Source organism: Apostichopus japonicus, chromosome 6, assembly GCF_037975245.1.
Source record: "Apostichopus japonicus isolate 1M-3 chromosome 6, ASM3797524v1, whole genome shotgun sequence".
Taxonomy (NCBI): Eukaryota; Metazoa; Echinodermata; class Holothuroidea; order Aspidochirotida; family Stichopodidae; genus Apostichopus; species Apostichopus japonicus.
Window position 1 is genome coordinate 1,756,897 of NC_092566.1, and position 18,594 is coordinate 1,775,490.

The 18,594-nt window shown below is 35.8% G+C and overlaps 1 protein-coding gene across 1 annotated transcript; it reads right to left on the minus strand.

Annotated features, from left to right (window-relative positions):
* Positions 1 to 43: 43 nt before the first annotated feature.
* On the minus strand, positions 44 to 17,131 carry LOC139968627 (SPARC-related modular calcium-binding protein 2-like). The gene is made up of 6 exons (XM_071972816.1): positions 16,974 to 17,131; positions 14,511 to 14,535; positions 13,411 to 13,560; positions 8,112 to 8,279; positions 7,081 to 7,224; positions 44 to 2,391 (listed from the first exon to the last, which is right to left on the minus strand). Exons 1-6 carry the CDS (start codon positions 17,007 to 17,009, stop codon positions 2,294 to 2,296), a joined length of 621 nt encoding a protein of 206 aa, XP_071828917.1. The 5' UTR covers positions 17,010 to 17,131; the 3' UTR covers positions 44 to 2,293.
* Between the last annotated feature and the right edge of the window lie 1,463 nt (positions 17,132 to 18,594).

Genomic DNA, 18,594 nt, shown 5'->3' on the forward strand with positions numbered 1-18,594 from the left:
TTAAATCCAGTACATCAACAAAAGAATGGCATAAAGTCAAAGATGTGATAAGCTCCATTAAATTTATTCATGCCTTTACAAAGTGTGTGGATACTACATCTAACATTTAGATATACATTATTTTGATATTACTTCAATGACTTTTATGCTTAATTTTATGCAAAATACCTGTCTTCGGGTATTTAGTATCTGACTATTTATTACCTCTTTGCATATCATGAAAATTTCAGAAAAATATTCTTTCACAAATCCTAAGAGGTTTGTCATCCTGTTTCAAGAGAAAACGCTGTTGATGTGAAATGTAAGATGCTTTTGATGTTTTCATAATGGACTCTTTGTAGTTTTTTGTGCAACTTCAAAACCCATTATATATTTCTCAAGGAGACTTTCATCTCTTCATCCTCTCCATCTCTTAATCCTCTCATTTATCACAAAGAACATTTTATACTAATACATTCATTGTTTATCATCACTTCTTTTTTGGTCTTTTGACTAACCTCCTTCATCTTTAGGATGCACATAAGAAATTACAAAAATTCACAAATTTCAATATTGATGGGGTGGAGGGGGGGGGGTGGAGGGTGGATGGAGGACTGGAAAATGATGCAAAATGATTCAGCCATTGAGCACTGAGATGGATTTGAAAGCCATCTAGAGTTTGTGGTTCAGTTAAAAATTTTCATTCTCACGATAGTAAACACCAAATGGTTGTTTACACCATTTCAGATTTTATGCTTCAATTCCACTTTCCTTACTCCACACACCCTCTCCTGCCTGCTCCGCCCTCCCCCCCCCCCCCCACCAACCCTCCAGCTTGAACAAAACACTGAAGTACAGACAGCCTTGTTACTGGGTAGGCTACTCTTCAGACAAACATTTTAGGTAAAACTTCACAAGTTAAAGGGAAATGTCACCTCTAAGAGGTTCAATGGAGAATGTCAAGTGTTCCAATAACAATACTCTAATATTACTTTATATGAATTTTAATTAATAAAAAAATATGCAATATATTAAATTAATTAAGAAGGAGGATTATTTAAAGTTCACTTTTCAAAAGGCTACATAGCATGCATAGATATTCCTGGTAAGTCACGACACTTACACTAAACCACAGAGGCATTGCTTAACTGGCCATTACAATCAAAAGCAACCTGACAAAATTAACAAAAAAAGGACAATAAAACAATCTAATGATCAAAGCCATTGTTGTGAGCTTGGTTGACACAGTTTGGACATGGACAAAGTTTACTTGTTGTAGTAAAATAAGTTTGTTGGATTTGCTTAGGAAATTCATCACATCTGATAGTAACTTTAACATTTTTTGGGCATTCTCCTTCACAAAGAGATAAGACTGTATCTTGAATCTTTCTATTCCAATGATTTCTTCAAATGAAACAGAGCAAAACGTTTAAAAAGCAATTCAAGCAATTTCACTTTTTTAATAAACCAAAAATATAAGGTGTTCAACACCTTAAATAAATAATAAACTATGAGTTTACTTCAAAATATTCTTTTCTTCACAACTAGTATGAAAATAAATTTGTTCTGCAAATGTTTTAGAATGCGATTGTCGAGTCATTTATTAATGCTATAGCAACGACAACACAAACAATAAACCAATAAAAAATGGGCTTTACAGAAAACCATGGTATGAAATGGGTTGCTGACCAAACTGAAGGGGAAAAAAATAACTACAAATTTCAAATCTTTGTCTCAGTGAGATGTTTGTAGTCCTCAACATGCAGTAAAACATCTTTACAGTGAATAGTGAAAAGTAATAAAATAAATATATTTCGGTAAAATACTTTGTGTCAACATCGTGGAAAAACCAAAACACAAACATGGAATGAAAATCTAGAATAGGTGCAAATAAAAGCAGTGATAAATGAAAATTATGAAAATTTCAGAATTCAAAGAAATTTTTAACTCAGCCTGCACAGAGGAACAAAGGAATGAGAGGGGGAAAAAGAAAAAAGAAAACAAAGTTTACGATGGTCTAACTGAGTTGATGTCAATCTGGTTGATATTTCTGCTGTTTTATTTAGTGTCTTCTTCTTCTTTCCATTTTCTCACAGAAATATTAGTATTTCACTACTTATTATTATTGTAATATCTTATAGTTTAATAAAATTTTGTAAGTTGGCAGCTTTGCAAAAATAAACACCAAACAGTCACAGTGTTAACTAAATAGATATATTTCACTTTAAACTACTAAACTTGCGACTTTCTTTGACGTGAATGTTGCATCACATCTAGCCAGAAAAAGCTCTGTTGTTTAAACTTTTGTTTGGTATTATTTCTCTCTCAGCTCAAGACACTTCTCATCACTAACTCCCTCCTCGTCAGGAGATGGTATCTCGTTTCCCATGCAATCCGCGCACCAACAAGAACCTGTAAGGGACAAAAAAAAACAAGAAGTTTTGGTTAATATTTCTTTATTTGATGATATTTACTGTCAACTTTCTGTTAGCGATGCAATGCGGTCTAAGAGAAACCCGAGCTAGTAAAGCGTGCTTTGAGCAGGTCTAAGACATGCGAGTTAAATACAGACAGTTTTGAATGCCCAGCTTTCTGTACCTACTGTCAGAGACTGAGATCTCAACGTTTTATTTAAGTTTTAAAACAATCCATACTAAACTAATTGGTGGAATAATTTGGTCTCTTTCTCACTACTTTCACAATGCCACAGAACTTTTGCGGTTCTAAAATGTCACTCGCTTTACATTTCAGGATACCATTTCAAAGAAAGGAATCCCCCAAAGTAGTTTTTACAGAAAGCTACTTGCCAAATTGAAGTCATTCCCCAATCACGTTGTATAATAAAACCCACAACAATTTGCTACGGCTAATTGCTTAAAAACCTTCAGCATAGTTCTGCCATACTCGCAAGTACAATTTCCCACCAAATGGTTCTCACGAGTTCTATTTCATGCACTTAGTTTGTCAAATGCTCTAACAAGTTATTTTGGGGAAGCAACAGGTTCGGCGCAATAGGTTTATTCATGAATACCTTTTCTGATACCAATTCTACGCATTACTATCCACATACTCAATTACATGGTAATTCCCATACTGGTTATATGCTAATGTACTGTTCGTGGTTGGACTGGTCCACGCAGTGTACTGAACTGTACTTTTGCGTTGAAATGAAAGACACGTAAATAACACTGATTTTTCGTACTTTATTTTGTTTTTAGTGAAATCTTTAAGTAAGTTGCTGCAAATGCAAAAACAGAGATAGGTTTATTCATGAATACCTTTTCTGATACCAATTCTATGCATTACTATCCCCATACTCAATTACATGGTAATTCCCTTACTGGTTATATGCTACTGTACTGTTTGTGGTTGGACTGGTCCACACAGTGTACTGAACTATATGCTAATGTACTGTTTGTGGTTGGACTGGTCCACGCAGTGTACTGAACTGTACTTTTGCGTTGAAATGAAAGACACGTAAACAACACTGATTTTTCGTACTTTATTTTCTTTTTAATCGAATCTTTAAATAAGTTGCTGCAAAAAAAAAACAGAAATGGAAAAGTACTAAAATTGCAAATACATTTGTAGGCTCTAGGCTAGTGTCCATAGGTTCATGTTAGTGTCATATAGTACAGTTAACACTGGAAGTAGCCGTTCTGCAAAAATTTCCGGTATATCTGGTAATACCAATATTCGTCAGCGGGTTTAGTGGTATCAGTTTTGGCTAATACCGACGTACTACTCCACAAAATAAACGCTACATTTTCCCCAGTCAAAACAGATTCAATCCATTTACCACTGAAAAGTTTGTTGATAAACTCTATGAAAATTTACCATCTTGTCAAATGACCTGATAATAATCCTCAACAGGTATTAAAAGATAATATAGGCTATACAGCATCAGCCCAGATTCTTATATGCAAAGCAGACTAGGTCAAATACACCAGCTTTGAAAGTGTGGTAGGTCTACTCTTATAGTGTTGCATCACAAGGTCAGTGTTAATGCTGTAATAACGCAATGTTAGGCATGTACTCAAGCCTACTTTTTTGAGTCATACTATGGAAATCTGACAGACCAGTGGTGTTTGCATACAAGTCTGTGTCATTTTTAACTTGATGAACGAAACTTTAATTGGTTCATTTTTTTTTTTTGTGGAAGTGCTGTTAAAGTCCATGAGGCAAAGTATACCCATCAACCTATTATGTGATTGTACTGGGAACCTGTCAAACCAGACAGATATAATTTTAGCGGTCATGATAGGCATAGGTTTTGTGCATGGTTATAATGGGATGCTTTGAAGGGTCACTTTGTTGGTTCTAGATACAGTAGACTCAAGAGTGAAACAGCTGTATGAAAACAATTAAATAAGACAAGAAGAAATACAGACACAATTACGGCTATCGGACTGGCATTAAATTAGTGAAGTACTAAAGCCACCAATTTTCAAAATTGAAAAAATCCTGATAAATTAATATAAAGAATTTTCTTTTGTGCACAATCCCACAAAGTTTATGCTATTAATTCATTTCCCCTGGTGCAATTTTTCATAGACAATATTAAAGAAATTGAGTTTGCAGCCTGGGTGAGTAGTGTACCACTGGATATGTGGAAAATGGCAATGTAGCACAAAATCAAACAATGTTTTTAAGTAATGGTTTGATACTACCAGAGGTCAAAACATGACTGGTCTGTGATTTCAAATTTACATTTCTTCATTAAGCAATGCATGGTTAAAAGGAAGATGTCCAATAGTGTGAAATATGTTTGATATATGTTGGTATTTGTGGAAACAAATTTTATGCAAATATCTGAGTGTCTATCATTAATTCATGACACATCCTTTAAACAGAACTTTCAATGGCGTGATCCTGGTAAGCCCAACAAGGCATATTATTCCACTAAGCCACAGGTTTAACAAATGTAAATACAAAGCACTTCTTTGGTTAAACGCATTAGGGAATTCTTTAAATATTTAGGACGATATCTGCTAATTGCAATAAATTCATATTTTATTCTCAGATTTCAAGAGCGCCCACCGGATTACTAACTTAAGTGAATAATTTATATACAGTATTGCATGATGAATATGCTGTGTCACTACATATGGTAAGTGTAAATATGTATGGTACTTTTGTACAAGAGAACTGTAGTGCAGTGTATATTTTATAACTGACAGAAATTCAGAGGCTTCAAGCCTTCTGTACTAGATTTTGAATGCTCAACTATGCCCTAATACCTCCCCAAAGATTTGATTGGTGTCTCCACTAGCATTTCCCTCCTATGAGAGTAAACCCAAGCCTCCATCTACCTACCATGTTGCTATGATAATAATTTATTGGTTACCTTGGACTCCACTGTTATGTGTGTGCATCATTTTTGCATGCACATTTTAGTCTGTAATGCACATTTTAGTCTGTAATGCACATTTTAGTCTGTAATGTACATTTTAGTCTGTAATGCACATTTTAGTCTGTAATGTACATTCTAGTCTGTAATGCACATTCTATTCTGTAATGTACATTCTATTCTGTACTGTCATGCACATTCTAGTCTGTAGTGCACATTCTAGTCTGTAATGCACATTCTAATCCGTAATGCACATTCTAGTCTGTAATGCACATTCTAGTCTGTAATGTTCATTCTAGTCTGTAATGCACATTCTAGTCTGTAATGCACATTCTAGTCTGTAATGCACATTCTAATCCGTAATGCACATTCTAGTCTGTAATGCACATTCTAGTCTGTAATGTACATTCTAGTCTGTAATGCACATTCTAGTCTGTAATGCACATTCTAGTCTGTAAGGCACATTCTAGTCTGTAAGGCACATTCTAGTCCATTAATGCACATTCTAGTCTGTACTGTAATGCACATTCTAGTCTGTAATGTACATTCTAGTCTGTAATGCACATTCTAGTCTGTAATGCACATTCTAGTCTATAATGCACATTCTAGTCTGTAAGGCACATTCTAGTCCATAATGCACATTCTAGTCTGTAATGCACATTCTAGTCTGTAATGCACATTCTAGAATCTGCATACATTTTAGTCTGTATGCAGATTCTAGTCTGTACTGTACATTCTAGTCTGTAATGCACATGTTAGTCTGTACTGTAATACATTTAGTCTGTAATGTACATTTTATTCCGTAAGGCACATTCTAGTCTGTTATGCACATTCTAGTCTGTAATGCACATTCTAGTCTGTAATGCACATTCTAGTCTGTAATGCACATTTATTTTGTCATGTACATTCTAGTCTGTAATTGATGCACATTCTAGTCTGGTATGCACATTTTGTCTGTAATGCCCACTCTAGTCTGTAACGCACATTATAGTCTGTAATGCACATTCTAGTCTGTAATGCACATTCTAGTCTGTAATGCACATTTTTGTCTGTACTGTACATTCTAGTCTGTAATGCACATTATAGTCTGTAATGCACATTCTAGTCTGTAATGCACATTTTTGTCTGTACTGTACATTCTAGTCTGTAATGCACATTATAGTCTGTAATGCACATTCTAGTCTGTATGCACATGCTTGTCTGTATTGCACATTCTAATCTGTAATGCACATGCTAGTCCATACTGTAATACATTTAGTCAGTAATGCATATTTAGTCTGTAAGGCACATTTAAGTCTGTAATGCACATTTATTTTGTCATGTACATTCTAGTCTGCAATTGATGCACATTCTAGTGTGGTATGCACATTTTGTCTGTAATGCACACTCTAGTCTGTAACGCACATTATAGTCTGTAATGCACATTCTAGTCTGTATGCACATGCTAGTCCATGCTGTAATACATTTAGTCAGTAATGCACCTTCTAGTCTGTAAGGCACATTTTAGTCTGCAATGCACATTCCATTCGGCAATGCACATACATCTGCCTTCACATTAAAACTACACAGTAAGATGAAGAGTATAATAAATGTCTAGATTCAGGACCATATTAAACAAATGGATTATTCACTTGGCAATGTTGAATATATCCTTTTTATCTTTTTAGTGTAACATCACCTGCCCCTGGAATACCTTTTCTCTAAAACGACATCGAAGAGAAAGATGAAGTTTGATTTATTCGTTCACCTACCTGTAGAACCGTGGCACTGTTTGGGCAAGTAGAATCCTTTGTCGTCACACTGAGGGCGCTTTGCGCCAATTAGCCCCTGTTCTTCATACTTCATAAGGTCACTTTCACATGGCCCTGTGCCTCCTGCTTCCACTTGGCAAAGCTCTGTAAAGATTGATAAACGAGAAGAACATCTTTGTCAGAGCATTTAACTTACCATGATTGTCATCTAGATCATCAAGAGGAGAGTTAAATTACTTCTTTTTTTGTAAATAACACATTTCACCTAAAAAATGAAAAGGAATTTATCACAAACTGTTAGTAACTACTCCTCAAGAAAACTTGCCACCACATCATTCTGATGACAAAGCCAGGTCAGGGTGGTCACAATCTCAAGGAATCGCGACATTTATTTCATCCGACATAACGTATTAACTTTAGACAGATAAGCAACGGGACCTTTACAGGCACTGCGAGATACGACAAAGATGACTCCGGTGGCCTACGATAGCCCAAGATGTCTGTAGAAGCTTTCAAATATCAAACTTTCAGACGACAAGTTTCCTAGCATCGGAAAATTTAAAATGTTATATGTTAGGATCCACTACAGAATGTCATCAGAATTGTCAGTTTTCATTTATCCTGTTATCTCCTTCCCTAGATGGGGAAAGGGATTGGAGAAAGCTCAGAGAGCAACAAAGTATAGCAAATCACCCATGACACATGAAGTCTCTACACTTAATGCACCCAAAATACTTGAAAATTCCTATCCAAATATTAAACCCTAGGTTTTTCCCCTGTAACATTATCAAAGACTCTGCTGTGCTGTGAACAGAATTCTTGCTCAATACATGAATTATACCGAAACGTTCATGTAACTGATAAATTATGTAAAATACCGCCCATAAAACTGACATACGAAAAGGTTTTTAGCTTTCAATAACATCGGATTTTGGAATTAAAGACACCCTTGGTTTCCGAAAATTTTGTTTACATTTTTGTAACATAAATTTATATTTCATTTTTTGTTTCCTGAAATAAAAACAACAAACCTGTCTTCTCTTTGCATTGCCCTTTGTAAGCCTCTGTGATCCAGGGTTGGTTGCGCGAACAAGTAATGAACCCCAACATGCAGGAGGTGGCGTAGGTGACGTTGTCTGTGCCACATACGGGGTCATACTCTCTGGTGCAAGCAATCTCGCACAGGTTCTCTCTCACCTCTGTCAAAAGAATGAACACAGAGAGATGTAACCGTACCATACATCCGCCAACTTACATGTGACTTAGATATATCCTTTCAAAATGTCGTCAGTGATTAGGTCTGTGATTGATTTTATCCTACTGGTAACTGCTTCGGTATATATCTAGATACACTGTTACTACTCCATGTACAAAGGTACAATAAGTAACACTGGTCAGCCACTCTACAGATAGAAGCAGAATCCGTCCACTCAGTGGGTTCAACTACGTTAAAGTAAACTAGATAAAGGGACCATAGGGTGTTCTGTAAAAAATTACTTCAACATAATTTTATGTTTTCAACGTGGTACTGTACGTGCAAACCCACTGTTCACACATAAATCAACGTTGGTATGATTATAATACATACAAAGAAAATGACTGCCACTGGGCACAGAAATGAGACAAAAAAGAATTTATATACTGGTCTAGATAAACACATTTTAAATGTAATTTTTCCTAAGCTGGGCGATGAGGACGAGTAAGTAATCATACTTATTTGCATATGGTTAAGCCCTTCTAAGGTCAGGGAGCAGATATGCAGGCGCGTAGCCACAGGGGGGCGAAGGGGGCAGCCGCCCCCCCCTTGAGCATATTTTTAAATTTTTTTTTTTAATGTTTTTATGATATCGCTAGTATTTTCAAAAGAGAAAATGCTAACATACAACTTACAGGGCCTGGGAAGTGCCATTTCCAGCGATCTGGGAGGCATTTTCAGCCAAAATTTTCTTGTACGCTTCCCGCCAACCATGGTGGCCTTACGCTTAGATAGTTTGCAATGTCAAATCTACAGTTTCGCCCCTCCCTTGGCAAATTCCTGGCTACACGCCTGCAGATATGTAGTACATTTCCTGGTTGAACAGTAGTGACTAAATATTGTTGTAAATAAAACTGCTGTGATGACACAAATGGGGTTAGGTTTGCCTTTTGTTTTCTACCCAAGCACCGTGCATAATTTGAAGTGCTGTGATTAATCATGATAGGATTTGAATATTTAGCACTGAAAATGAACAAGTAATGAAAGCCAATCTTTCCATTTTCAACCACATTTTCTTTCAAATTATAGGTTATTTTGGACAGAACTCTGTCACATCAAATGTCCTATCAAATATCCAAATGAAAACACATCTCATGTTTGATGTCTAACAGAATGAAAATTTGGTACATAATTCCTTGAGATTTTGCAATGTCCTTCCCTCCTTTCATTGAAGGATTATACGACACTAAAGGGGTAGTAAAGGTACGTATATGAATGGTTCAAAATGTTCAATTCTACCCTAATGGCTATTACAAAACCTCCTTTATAAAGTAACAACCAAATTAACAAATGTCACATTTCATTAGAAATGAAAAGCAAAATATTGACATAAATGCTGAAAACACACAATATATATCTAGTACTTTGAACATTTCAAGTAGTGACTTCCTATCAGGTTTATGCAAGCCCCCCCCCCAAAAAAACCCCCCACCTTGATATAGTTTCTCATCATCATAAGAAATCAAAGTCAATGACATGCAAATTTACAAAAAAGGTGGTTCGATATCAAACTCTGTTTTTCAAGAAAATTGCTCTTTTCATAATATTTAGAGATATTATAGAAACCAAAGAAGGCATAGAGGAAAGAACTTAGAAGCAATAATTTAAATATGATTATATTTTTAACACCAAAAATTAATGCCAAATACGTGGCACCATCAATTCACAAAAAAATATATTTACATTTTTAACCTATTTTTCAAAACTAAAAAATGGTTGTGACAAAGTTCTCTATTTCTTAACTCAATCTTTTGCACGATCAAAGAATCATTGTTATAAAGTGACAATTGATGATAACTGTAGCCGTCACTGAATTAATTGTTCATGTAAATATGCAATCCCCATTTTAAAAGCCAAATTCGACTTTTCAACAGTGATTGCTTCACTTTAAAAGCCTGCTGAACTTATGCATTTCAAAAGTTCAAGGAAAGAGAAGGATTTAAAAAGGTTCTTTGTGACAGGTTCAAGGTACATGTTTTGAACTTAAACAAGAGCACTTTTTTTTCTTCTTTTGTCACTGCTACAGTACTTTGTGGCTAAGTTTTTCCATATATACTGTCACTCAGTACAAAGATCAAACTAAATGATTTCACAAAAACTGCCAAAAAATATCACTCATAGCCATGTGGCTTTTAAAATGTTTTAGAAGCATTCGAAAGCTACCTGTAACTGTACTTCTGTGTTAATTTTGGTAAACATTGGGTACTACTACAGTACTTAGTCAACGCTAAAAGGATGACTTTAGGCATATTAACTTGGATACATTTTCTCGACCGTTCAAAACCACATCTACTGTATAAGTCTAGGTTGTATTTCTATATAAATAACACTTTAAATTTCGAATCACAAGAATCTCTATATAGGCCTCACAGATCAACGATGATGTATGAAGTTAGTGTCACCTTAGGATGCCAATGACGATACAAAATAAGGTTATATTTATCTGCTATGAAGGCTGTACTTTCACAATAAGGTTAAGGTTTGATATTCTTAAAGTATTTAAAAGCTGCTTTTCGATTTGATTTGACATAGTTTTTCTTGGAAGCTCTTCCATTATGAAATCCCATCAAATATAATTCATTAGCTTGGCTAGGGAAGTTTCATCATGTCAAATAATGGCTTCGCTTCCATATGACTATTAAAGTTACTGGATGCGAAAAGTCTAGGTGACAAAACGTTCATAATCGAATCAAATTCATTCATCACTTGCTCACTAACCTTCACTTAGAGTTAGCGTACTAGGGGTGGGTGGGGTGGGGTGGGTTGGGGGGGAAGAAGTGTCATAGTTTCATCAACTACAATCATATTTGAATAAGACTTGGTAGGGTCTGGTAACCCAAAGTGGTTGACCAAGCCCTCCTTATATCTTCACAAATGATACAATATATTGACTTTCTTGTGATACTCAAGGTCATCAAATTGCCATCGAGTTATGAAAGAAATTCAAGAAAATTATTAGCTTGTAGTTTTCCTTTACTTACCCTGTCAGATTATTTAAATAGTGACCTTTGCCAACATCCGGGAAAACCATTTAATATTTGAATGATTAGGGCACTGTACAACCTTGGCTCAAAGTATTACGCATGCTTGGGGATTTTGACGAGCTAAAATGTGGGGGCAGCATTATTGATGACGATTAGACATCCTGTGTACTACATTCAAATGCACGAAAGCCCTTACAGAAGTCACTGGATAATGACAAACACTGTATTCTAAACACCTTCAAAATGCTTGCTGTTTGAAATGTCACAAGTCACTCAAAATACTTGAATGGATACATGTGCAACAACTACTGTGAGAAGTGCCTGACACTGATATCTACGAGAAATGTGAGAAAAACATCGATAATTTGGTTCTTGTTTAATTTCACTGTGTCATCCCCTAATTAGAGACAGATTTCTGGGAATTTAATAGAGAATTGAATATTGTGGAAACACTTTCAACATCAAGAAAAAAACACAGGTTCAGAACTCCTTATTAAATTTTATCAACAGATGTTCACACTCCTGAGCCATTACAATATTTCTAAATGCGTTCAGTATTTAAAACGCAGTTGCCATGTAGTCTGTTGTGTAATCTATTGTATGTATGTCCTATGACTGTACGTCCTTGAAGAAAAAAATCACCATCATCAGCATTAGAATAAAAAGCACAGCAGTGACTTATTAAAGTCACAGTAATCGTCTTGAATAAAAAATTGTAATAACGTTTCAAAATACACATTTCCCAAATGAAAATTAGAAATATTTTAAGCAGTTTCTGCTTGCATTGTTAATCTGTGAGTTGTCACACGAAAGGTCATAACAAGGGCGTAACCCTTTTTAAATTTTGCTTTGATGAAAGAAATTTGGGTGGGGAATGCAATCAAAATTTTAATTATTGAAACTAATTGGTTTGGATTGTAAAGCTAAAAGGTTTTGCGTTTCTACTTATGCAGAGTTATGATTGGAGTACTGTACTGTTTTGTTGGTGAGGTTTTCAACTTCAAGTTTGTATGTTATTGTTATGTCATCATTTGGGTCAAAAGGTGAATTTGAGGAGAGAGAAACTCGCAAAGACAAAGAGTACAGATTGATGTGCAAACTAGACTACTGTACAATAATACAGTGCAGTGTGAATATCTTTCTTTTTTTTAAATCAGTGGTTTTTAGAAAGAAAAGAAAATATTGTTGGTAAGAAACATACAATGTGAGAGAAGCTACTTTCTTTAATATCTGGATAAACTTACACACAACCTTATCTCTGGAAAGTTTCCAAATTTTATTGGGACACTGAGATGAGGAATAAAAGTAGTCACTATATCGCATGCAGTACTGTGCAGTATACAGCCCAGTTATATAAACTGTACATGAGTCTAGCACAGGGTTGTCCAACCTTTTGCAGAGGAGGGCCACATGGAATGATTATGATGAAGGAGGGGGCCGCATGAACCCTACGCTCGATTTTCGATTTTTTGCCCAAAGCCCAAGGCAACAAAATGTGAGCACTGCGCGCGGAGCGCACTGATTTATTTTCCTTCCTGATAAAACAGATGAAAATAGTTCAGCGGCCCCCCCCCCCTCGACTGAGAAAGTGTCACACAAACTGACCTGTATGCAGTTTTTTTGGACCCAGAAGGTTCGAATGACTGATTATATAAATCAATAAATCTGCTCACTAAAATTTCGCACAGTAGAGCATCTCTGGCGGGCCTGACGCAACCCTGCGGCGGGCCGGACTGTGGCCCGCGGGCCGTAGGTTGGACAACCCTGGTCTAGCAGATACAAACGACTGTATATTTTCCTGCATGGCTGGCTGCATCAGATGGACTAACAAGAAGTTAAGTTAATGGCTGTTTTATTACCAATCACTCTCTTAGTTAAAGTTTTGTATCTCACTCAAGATCCAGTCATTCTCTGAATGCAGCATAGTTGTGTAACATTTTTTCCCTGTTATTCTTATATATGTGTGTATATATATTGATATATATATATATATTGATATATATATATATATTTATATGTATGTATATATATATATATATATATATATACATATAAATATGTATATATTTAAATAATGAATAAAGAACTCACCTTCCGTGGGCTGCAAGCACTCTGTACTTCCACAGTCAGTTAGGCAACACTTGAGTGTACCACTGCAGTCACTGTCTGCCTTGCAAGGCTTGGTACATTTGGTTCCGATAGAAAAGTCGATCAGCTGAGGGCATCTGCCATTTTTGTTTCCTGAGATTTCAAGTGAAGAAAAGAGCAGGGAATGGCTTATCCTGTATTCAGAGACACCAAGTTTGGTACTCACAGGACCAAAAAGCAGCAATTTTAAAACATAATATTGTTATTTTCATGAATGATGTCGTATTAAATGTTTCCACTATGTATGCTCTTTAACTTACATTATTTTCATTTAAGCCTCAATGATTCAGTTGCATGGTCAACTTCACATAATGTGAGTCTTACACTTGATCCTAATCATCTTTGCAACATAAATGTTTGAACATTTTACTTATTATACCCTTTAAACGGAAATCTGACAGTAATGAGAACAGAAATGTGTTTCGTTTTTTTTTTTTGTGATTACTAGTTACTTAAAGGAGTAACAAAGGCAGGAGGATCAAAGACATTTATATTATTTAGTGGAATTTCGGGCGCATTACGTAATCAATGGCGGCTTACTCTGTACTGTGGTAAGGCCTTAGAAGCCAATTTTCAAAGCGAGCGTATTTAGTCAAACAGGAAGCGGTTAACTTAAAATTTGATTATTAGAGAGTTTTTAGGTTACTGAAGAAAATGAAATTGATCCCTGCCTTCATTATTTCCATTAAAGTTAGACATAATGTAGTTTTTCTGTGACAGTAAAAGGGGAATGAAACCTTGTACAAAGGCAGATCCTTCCTAAATATTGAATATTAGAGAGTTTTTAGATTACTGAAGAAAATGAAATTGTCTCTGATCCCTGTCTTCATTATTTCCATTAAAGTAAGACATAACAAAATATTCATCTGCAAAATAAGGCAATATTGCAAAAATGGATTACGGATACATAAATAGATACACTAATAAGTAATAAATATATCAACTTTTGGGGTTGCCCCAGAAGAGACTTCCTTCACAGAAGATTCCAAGCATAATCTCACAAGATTTGTCCTTAATTAATACACTTAGGATACTCTACTTACTCTTTTCAGCACCATGAACACCAACCTATGATGAAAACAAAAGAAAACAACTTTGATTCTTGAGCAAAAAAGAAACTTTCTACTACATTAAGAATTATTTTGCCTGGCAAAACTTCTAGATATTCTACTTTTTCCTCCATTAAAAAAAAAAGAAATATTCAAAGTCAAATAGTTATTAACATCATCTGACAACAGTATTGGCAATTCCAGCTTCTGATCATTATTTGTACAACTGCAATAAAATGAACAGTGACTTTTCGGCAGTCCATTGAAAATATTTGGTTTGAAGAAATCTGCACAGTATACAGTATACCTGACTGAAAATAAAAGCAAAAGGTTTAAACACAAAACATTCAATGTCCTATGAAGGCTATACTGTGACTGTATCTGATGGCACTTCCATCTGAGCAACAACCAAACCAGAGAGCAATCCTGACAAGATTGTTAGGGAAATACCACCCAGTATTTCCCGACCGGGAAATATCATCAGACAAGATGGAAATATTAGGGAATATTAAACAACTGAATACTTTTCAATTTTTCAACTTGTTCTTTCATGCAAAAGTGTCATATAAACAGCAATTTCAAAGCAAAATACCCAGAAAATGACCCCAAAAAAAGGGTACTCTAAAACTTGTGATTGGTGCCAACTGCTCCTTCAAGTTTTCTGTTTCATTGAGATTGTGCATTTTAAGTTTTTGATGCAATGATCAATCGAGTCCTCATTTTGAGCCACAAACAAAAGAATGAATGGGCAGTTCTGGATGTAGACGGTGTCTATGCACTGTAGTTGGCTGTTCAATCGGGTGTCACAGGGGAGTTGAACAGATTTTGCATTCACCAATGTTTCCCGGTATTTACCATTATTTCCTGGCCGGGCTATATTAATATTTCCCAGGAAATAACCAACTCCCAAATTCTCATCACAAAACATCCTTTATGAACAATAGATGATGGGCTACCATAATTTTATTCAGCTTTCAGAGAGAGAGAGACACACAATGTCCACACAATCACACATACAAGCCACGGGACAGACTGCATTGTACCCGAGTAACCAGACTCCCACATATATATAGTTATCCTCGGTCACCCGACTCAGGAATGTTATCATACATGCAAGCCTTTCTATAGCAACTGAACTCTATATGCCTAGTTTTCCAAACCTTTCAAAAAATGTTATTAAATCCCACACTTTTTCAAGACCAAAACATTTTTAGCAATATATACCATTGATAAAGCTTATGCACACACTTCATTATGTTAGGCTATCTTTGGAAGGTGGTAGGCCTAACAATTATAACCCTTGCCAAAGGTATGCTAACCACTAACATTAAATAGCTACAAGGTTAGGACAGAAAATTATAGTGACAGAGACATAATGTTCATTCTGTGGAAAAGGAAACCTTTTTTCTATGTGGTCATGGAAATAGGAAGTGGGTTCAAATGACCATTTTTTCTCACTTTCCAGACTGAACTTTGTAAATAAAGCTCTTTCAAGACCCAACAAAAGAGTTTCCATGTTGCCCTACATTTTCCAGACTTTGTGGGAACCCTGTCTACAGAACTTCATGATAGGTTCCAACCAATGACATATCCCATCTCTGCAAGTATAGTTTAATCAACTATAATGAGCATTTACGTACAATTCCAAGACTAAAAGAGAATGGGCCAACTTTTTTGAAAATCACACATGGTCGAAAGCATTTCAAGTGATTTTGTTGATAGTTCAATAAGGAAATTTGAAAGTACACATCAATGTCATTTAGGCCTATGTGTAACCTGGTCAAACTTTGATTGAATCCAGTACTTGATGGAGAAAAAACTAGAGGAATCACCATTACTGCTGAACAAGAGTGCTTATTCCATACATCATCAAGCTAAGTCTGATGTTGAGGCCATGGCACCTGACAGTGGGCAAAAGAATTTAACTTAGAATATACTTGGCTATGCACAATGAAACCATAATTTTATTTAAACACCTTCCTTAGTAACATAGTCTCTAAGTACTGTACTGTAGAATACCTTATCATGGCCAGGCTGTACATTAGGCCAGAGCCTTGGGTACATATACTATAAATTTTGTCAATATTTTATCTTGAAATATTTGGTAATACCTTTTAATCAACAGTTGGGTTTCACATATTTCATGCACTGTTATAACATTTGAAGCTTCTCTTTTCAATTTTTTCTTAGTTTGTTATTAGCTTTTACGTACGAGTCCTGCATTGCATTTCATCTGCCAGGAGTAATTTAGGCTGCAACGTTTGCAGAAGTTTGTGATGTTACTGTTAATCCTTCACCGAATATGCGAAAACCTAACCTTAGGCTTAGGTTCTATTGGTATTGAGTATATTTGATAGGCTAACACAATACGTGTTCGTGACTATCGGTCTTAAGCTAATAATAAGTATTTTTATAGTACTGAATAATCACCGAGAAATATACACAAGCAACACTCACCCACATCAGCACTACCAATAATGCTAAAACCTTCATAATTAACAAATTTCTGTTTCCAAAGGCAAGGGATATCAGATAAGTATAACGAATGTTGGAAAGAATACCGCACGCACACGACACTTGTTGCTAACTTCTTTTGGGGTGGTGTATGATTGCAGCACTTATATATAGGCCTATATTGTTATTGTTATGGTTTCGGTTTATCAGCCGAGATTTAGGCTACGTCATTTCCGTTTACGTTATAATTGGTGAGTGACTGCCAATGATACGGCGAAAAGGTCACAAGAATATTTCCTAAAATAAGCTGGAGTATTTATTTCGCTCATTCTATCTGACCTCTTGTTCTATCTGCCTCAGTTTACTTTTATTTTCCTACCAGACTGAAAGATCTGAGAAATGTTGATCATTTGATTTGATCTCTTCACATCTGGCAACAATTCCGGAGTATGTAATTTTGGCATGCTTAAATGACATCGTAAGACTGTCTGATATAGGTGGGGAAGTTGTGTGTAAGTTTGTGCCTTTGGGTATTTAAGAAAGGGGAGGGAAGGGAAGAACGTAGCAAGTAGTACCCGTGCTTTCCTATCATAACAATATTTTGTCTTTGGTTTACATTAGGGATATTGACCTCGAGCAATGAAACTGATTAAGGGATTCTGTATGAATTAGGGAAGGGGCAGGGGGAGTTGTGGAAGGTATAAGAACTAATTACAGTCAAAAATTGTAATTTCAACCTTAGCCTCATTGTTGATGAATCATTAAATGAGTCGGCAGAAAATACTATCATTTTGCAAATCAGGTGAAAGTGTGGTTCACGTGCATTTCCTTTGTGGACGGATTTGAAAGTATATAGTTGTCCCGTCGGGTTCGAGGAACATTGAATATTTTTTTTTCTTGTTCTTTTAATAGTTTTCACGTTCCGTGACGTATAAACAATAATTTGCCATGTAAACGACCTTAGTTTCGGAATTGCAGATCGGTTGCGCTTTACTGTGAACGACAAATATCCACTGGTTTTTAGTTATGGAAATATGAGCGCTGGTTTAATCAGTAAGGAGACATAATAACAATTCTTCGCACCATTTTTTGGAAATCAGCTTCCAGGGGAATCGAGTGCCAGGCTGGTCTGGGCCATTGGGGCAATTATGTAAACGAGCACCCCCTTTTTTAACTCTTCATTTGCCCAAAGTATCCTACATATTATGATGGAAATGAGAATAGCTGGTCTGCATTACTTATCTAATATTTCTCAGAGCCTCCAAATGACTCCGAAACCCGGGGTTATAGCCCGAGTGGGGGGGGGGGTTACATAGGTAATGAACACACTGGACCTGAATATTGCAACCACCGATGTATGATCTGGGCAAGTATAGATTTACAGAGGAGACCAAAGTAGTGAATAGCTACTAAACAGTTTCGTTACATGTTAGGCAGAACATTGGATCCAATTAGATCTTCAGAATTATGCAAAGGTATAATCTATATATTTAGAAACATACGTCAACTCAGAAAAAGTATACTCCGGTACAATGTACGCCTGATTTAGTGGAAATGTGTTCTTATTTCAAGCATTTCAACTAAAGGCAGAAAGAAGACCACCCGGTGCAGGCTAACTGAGAAA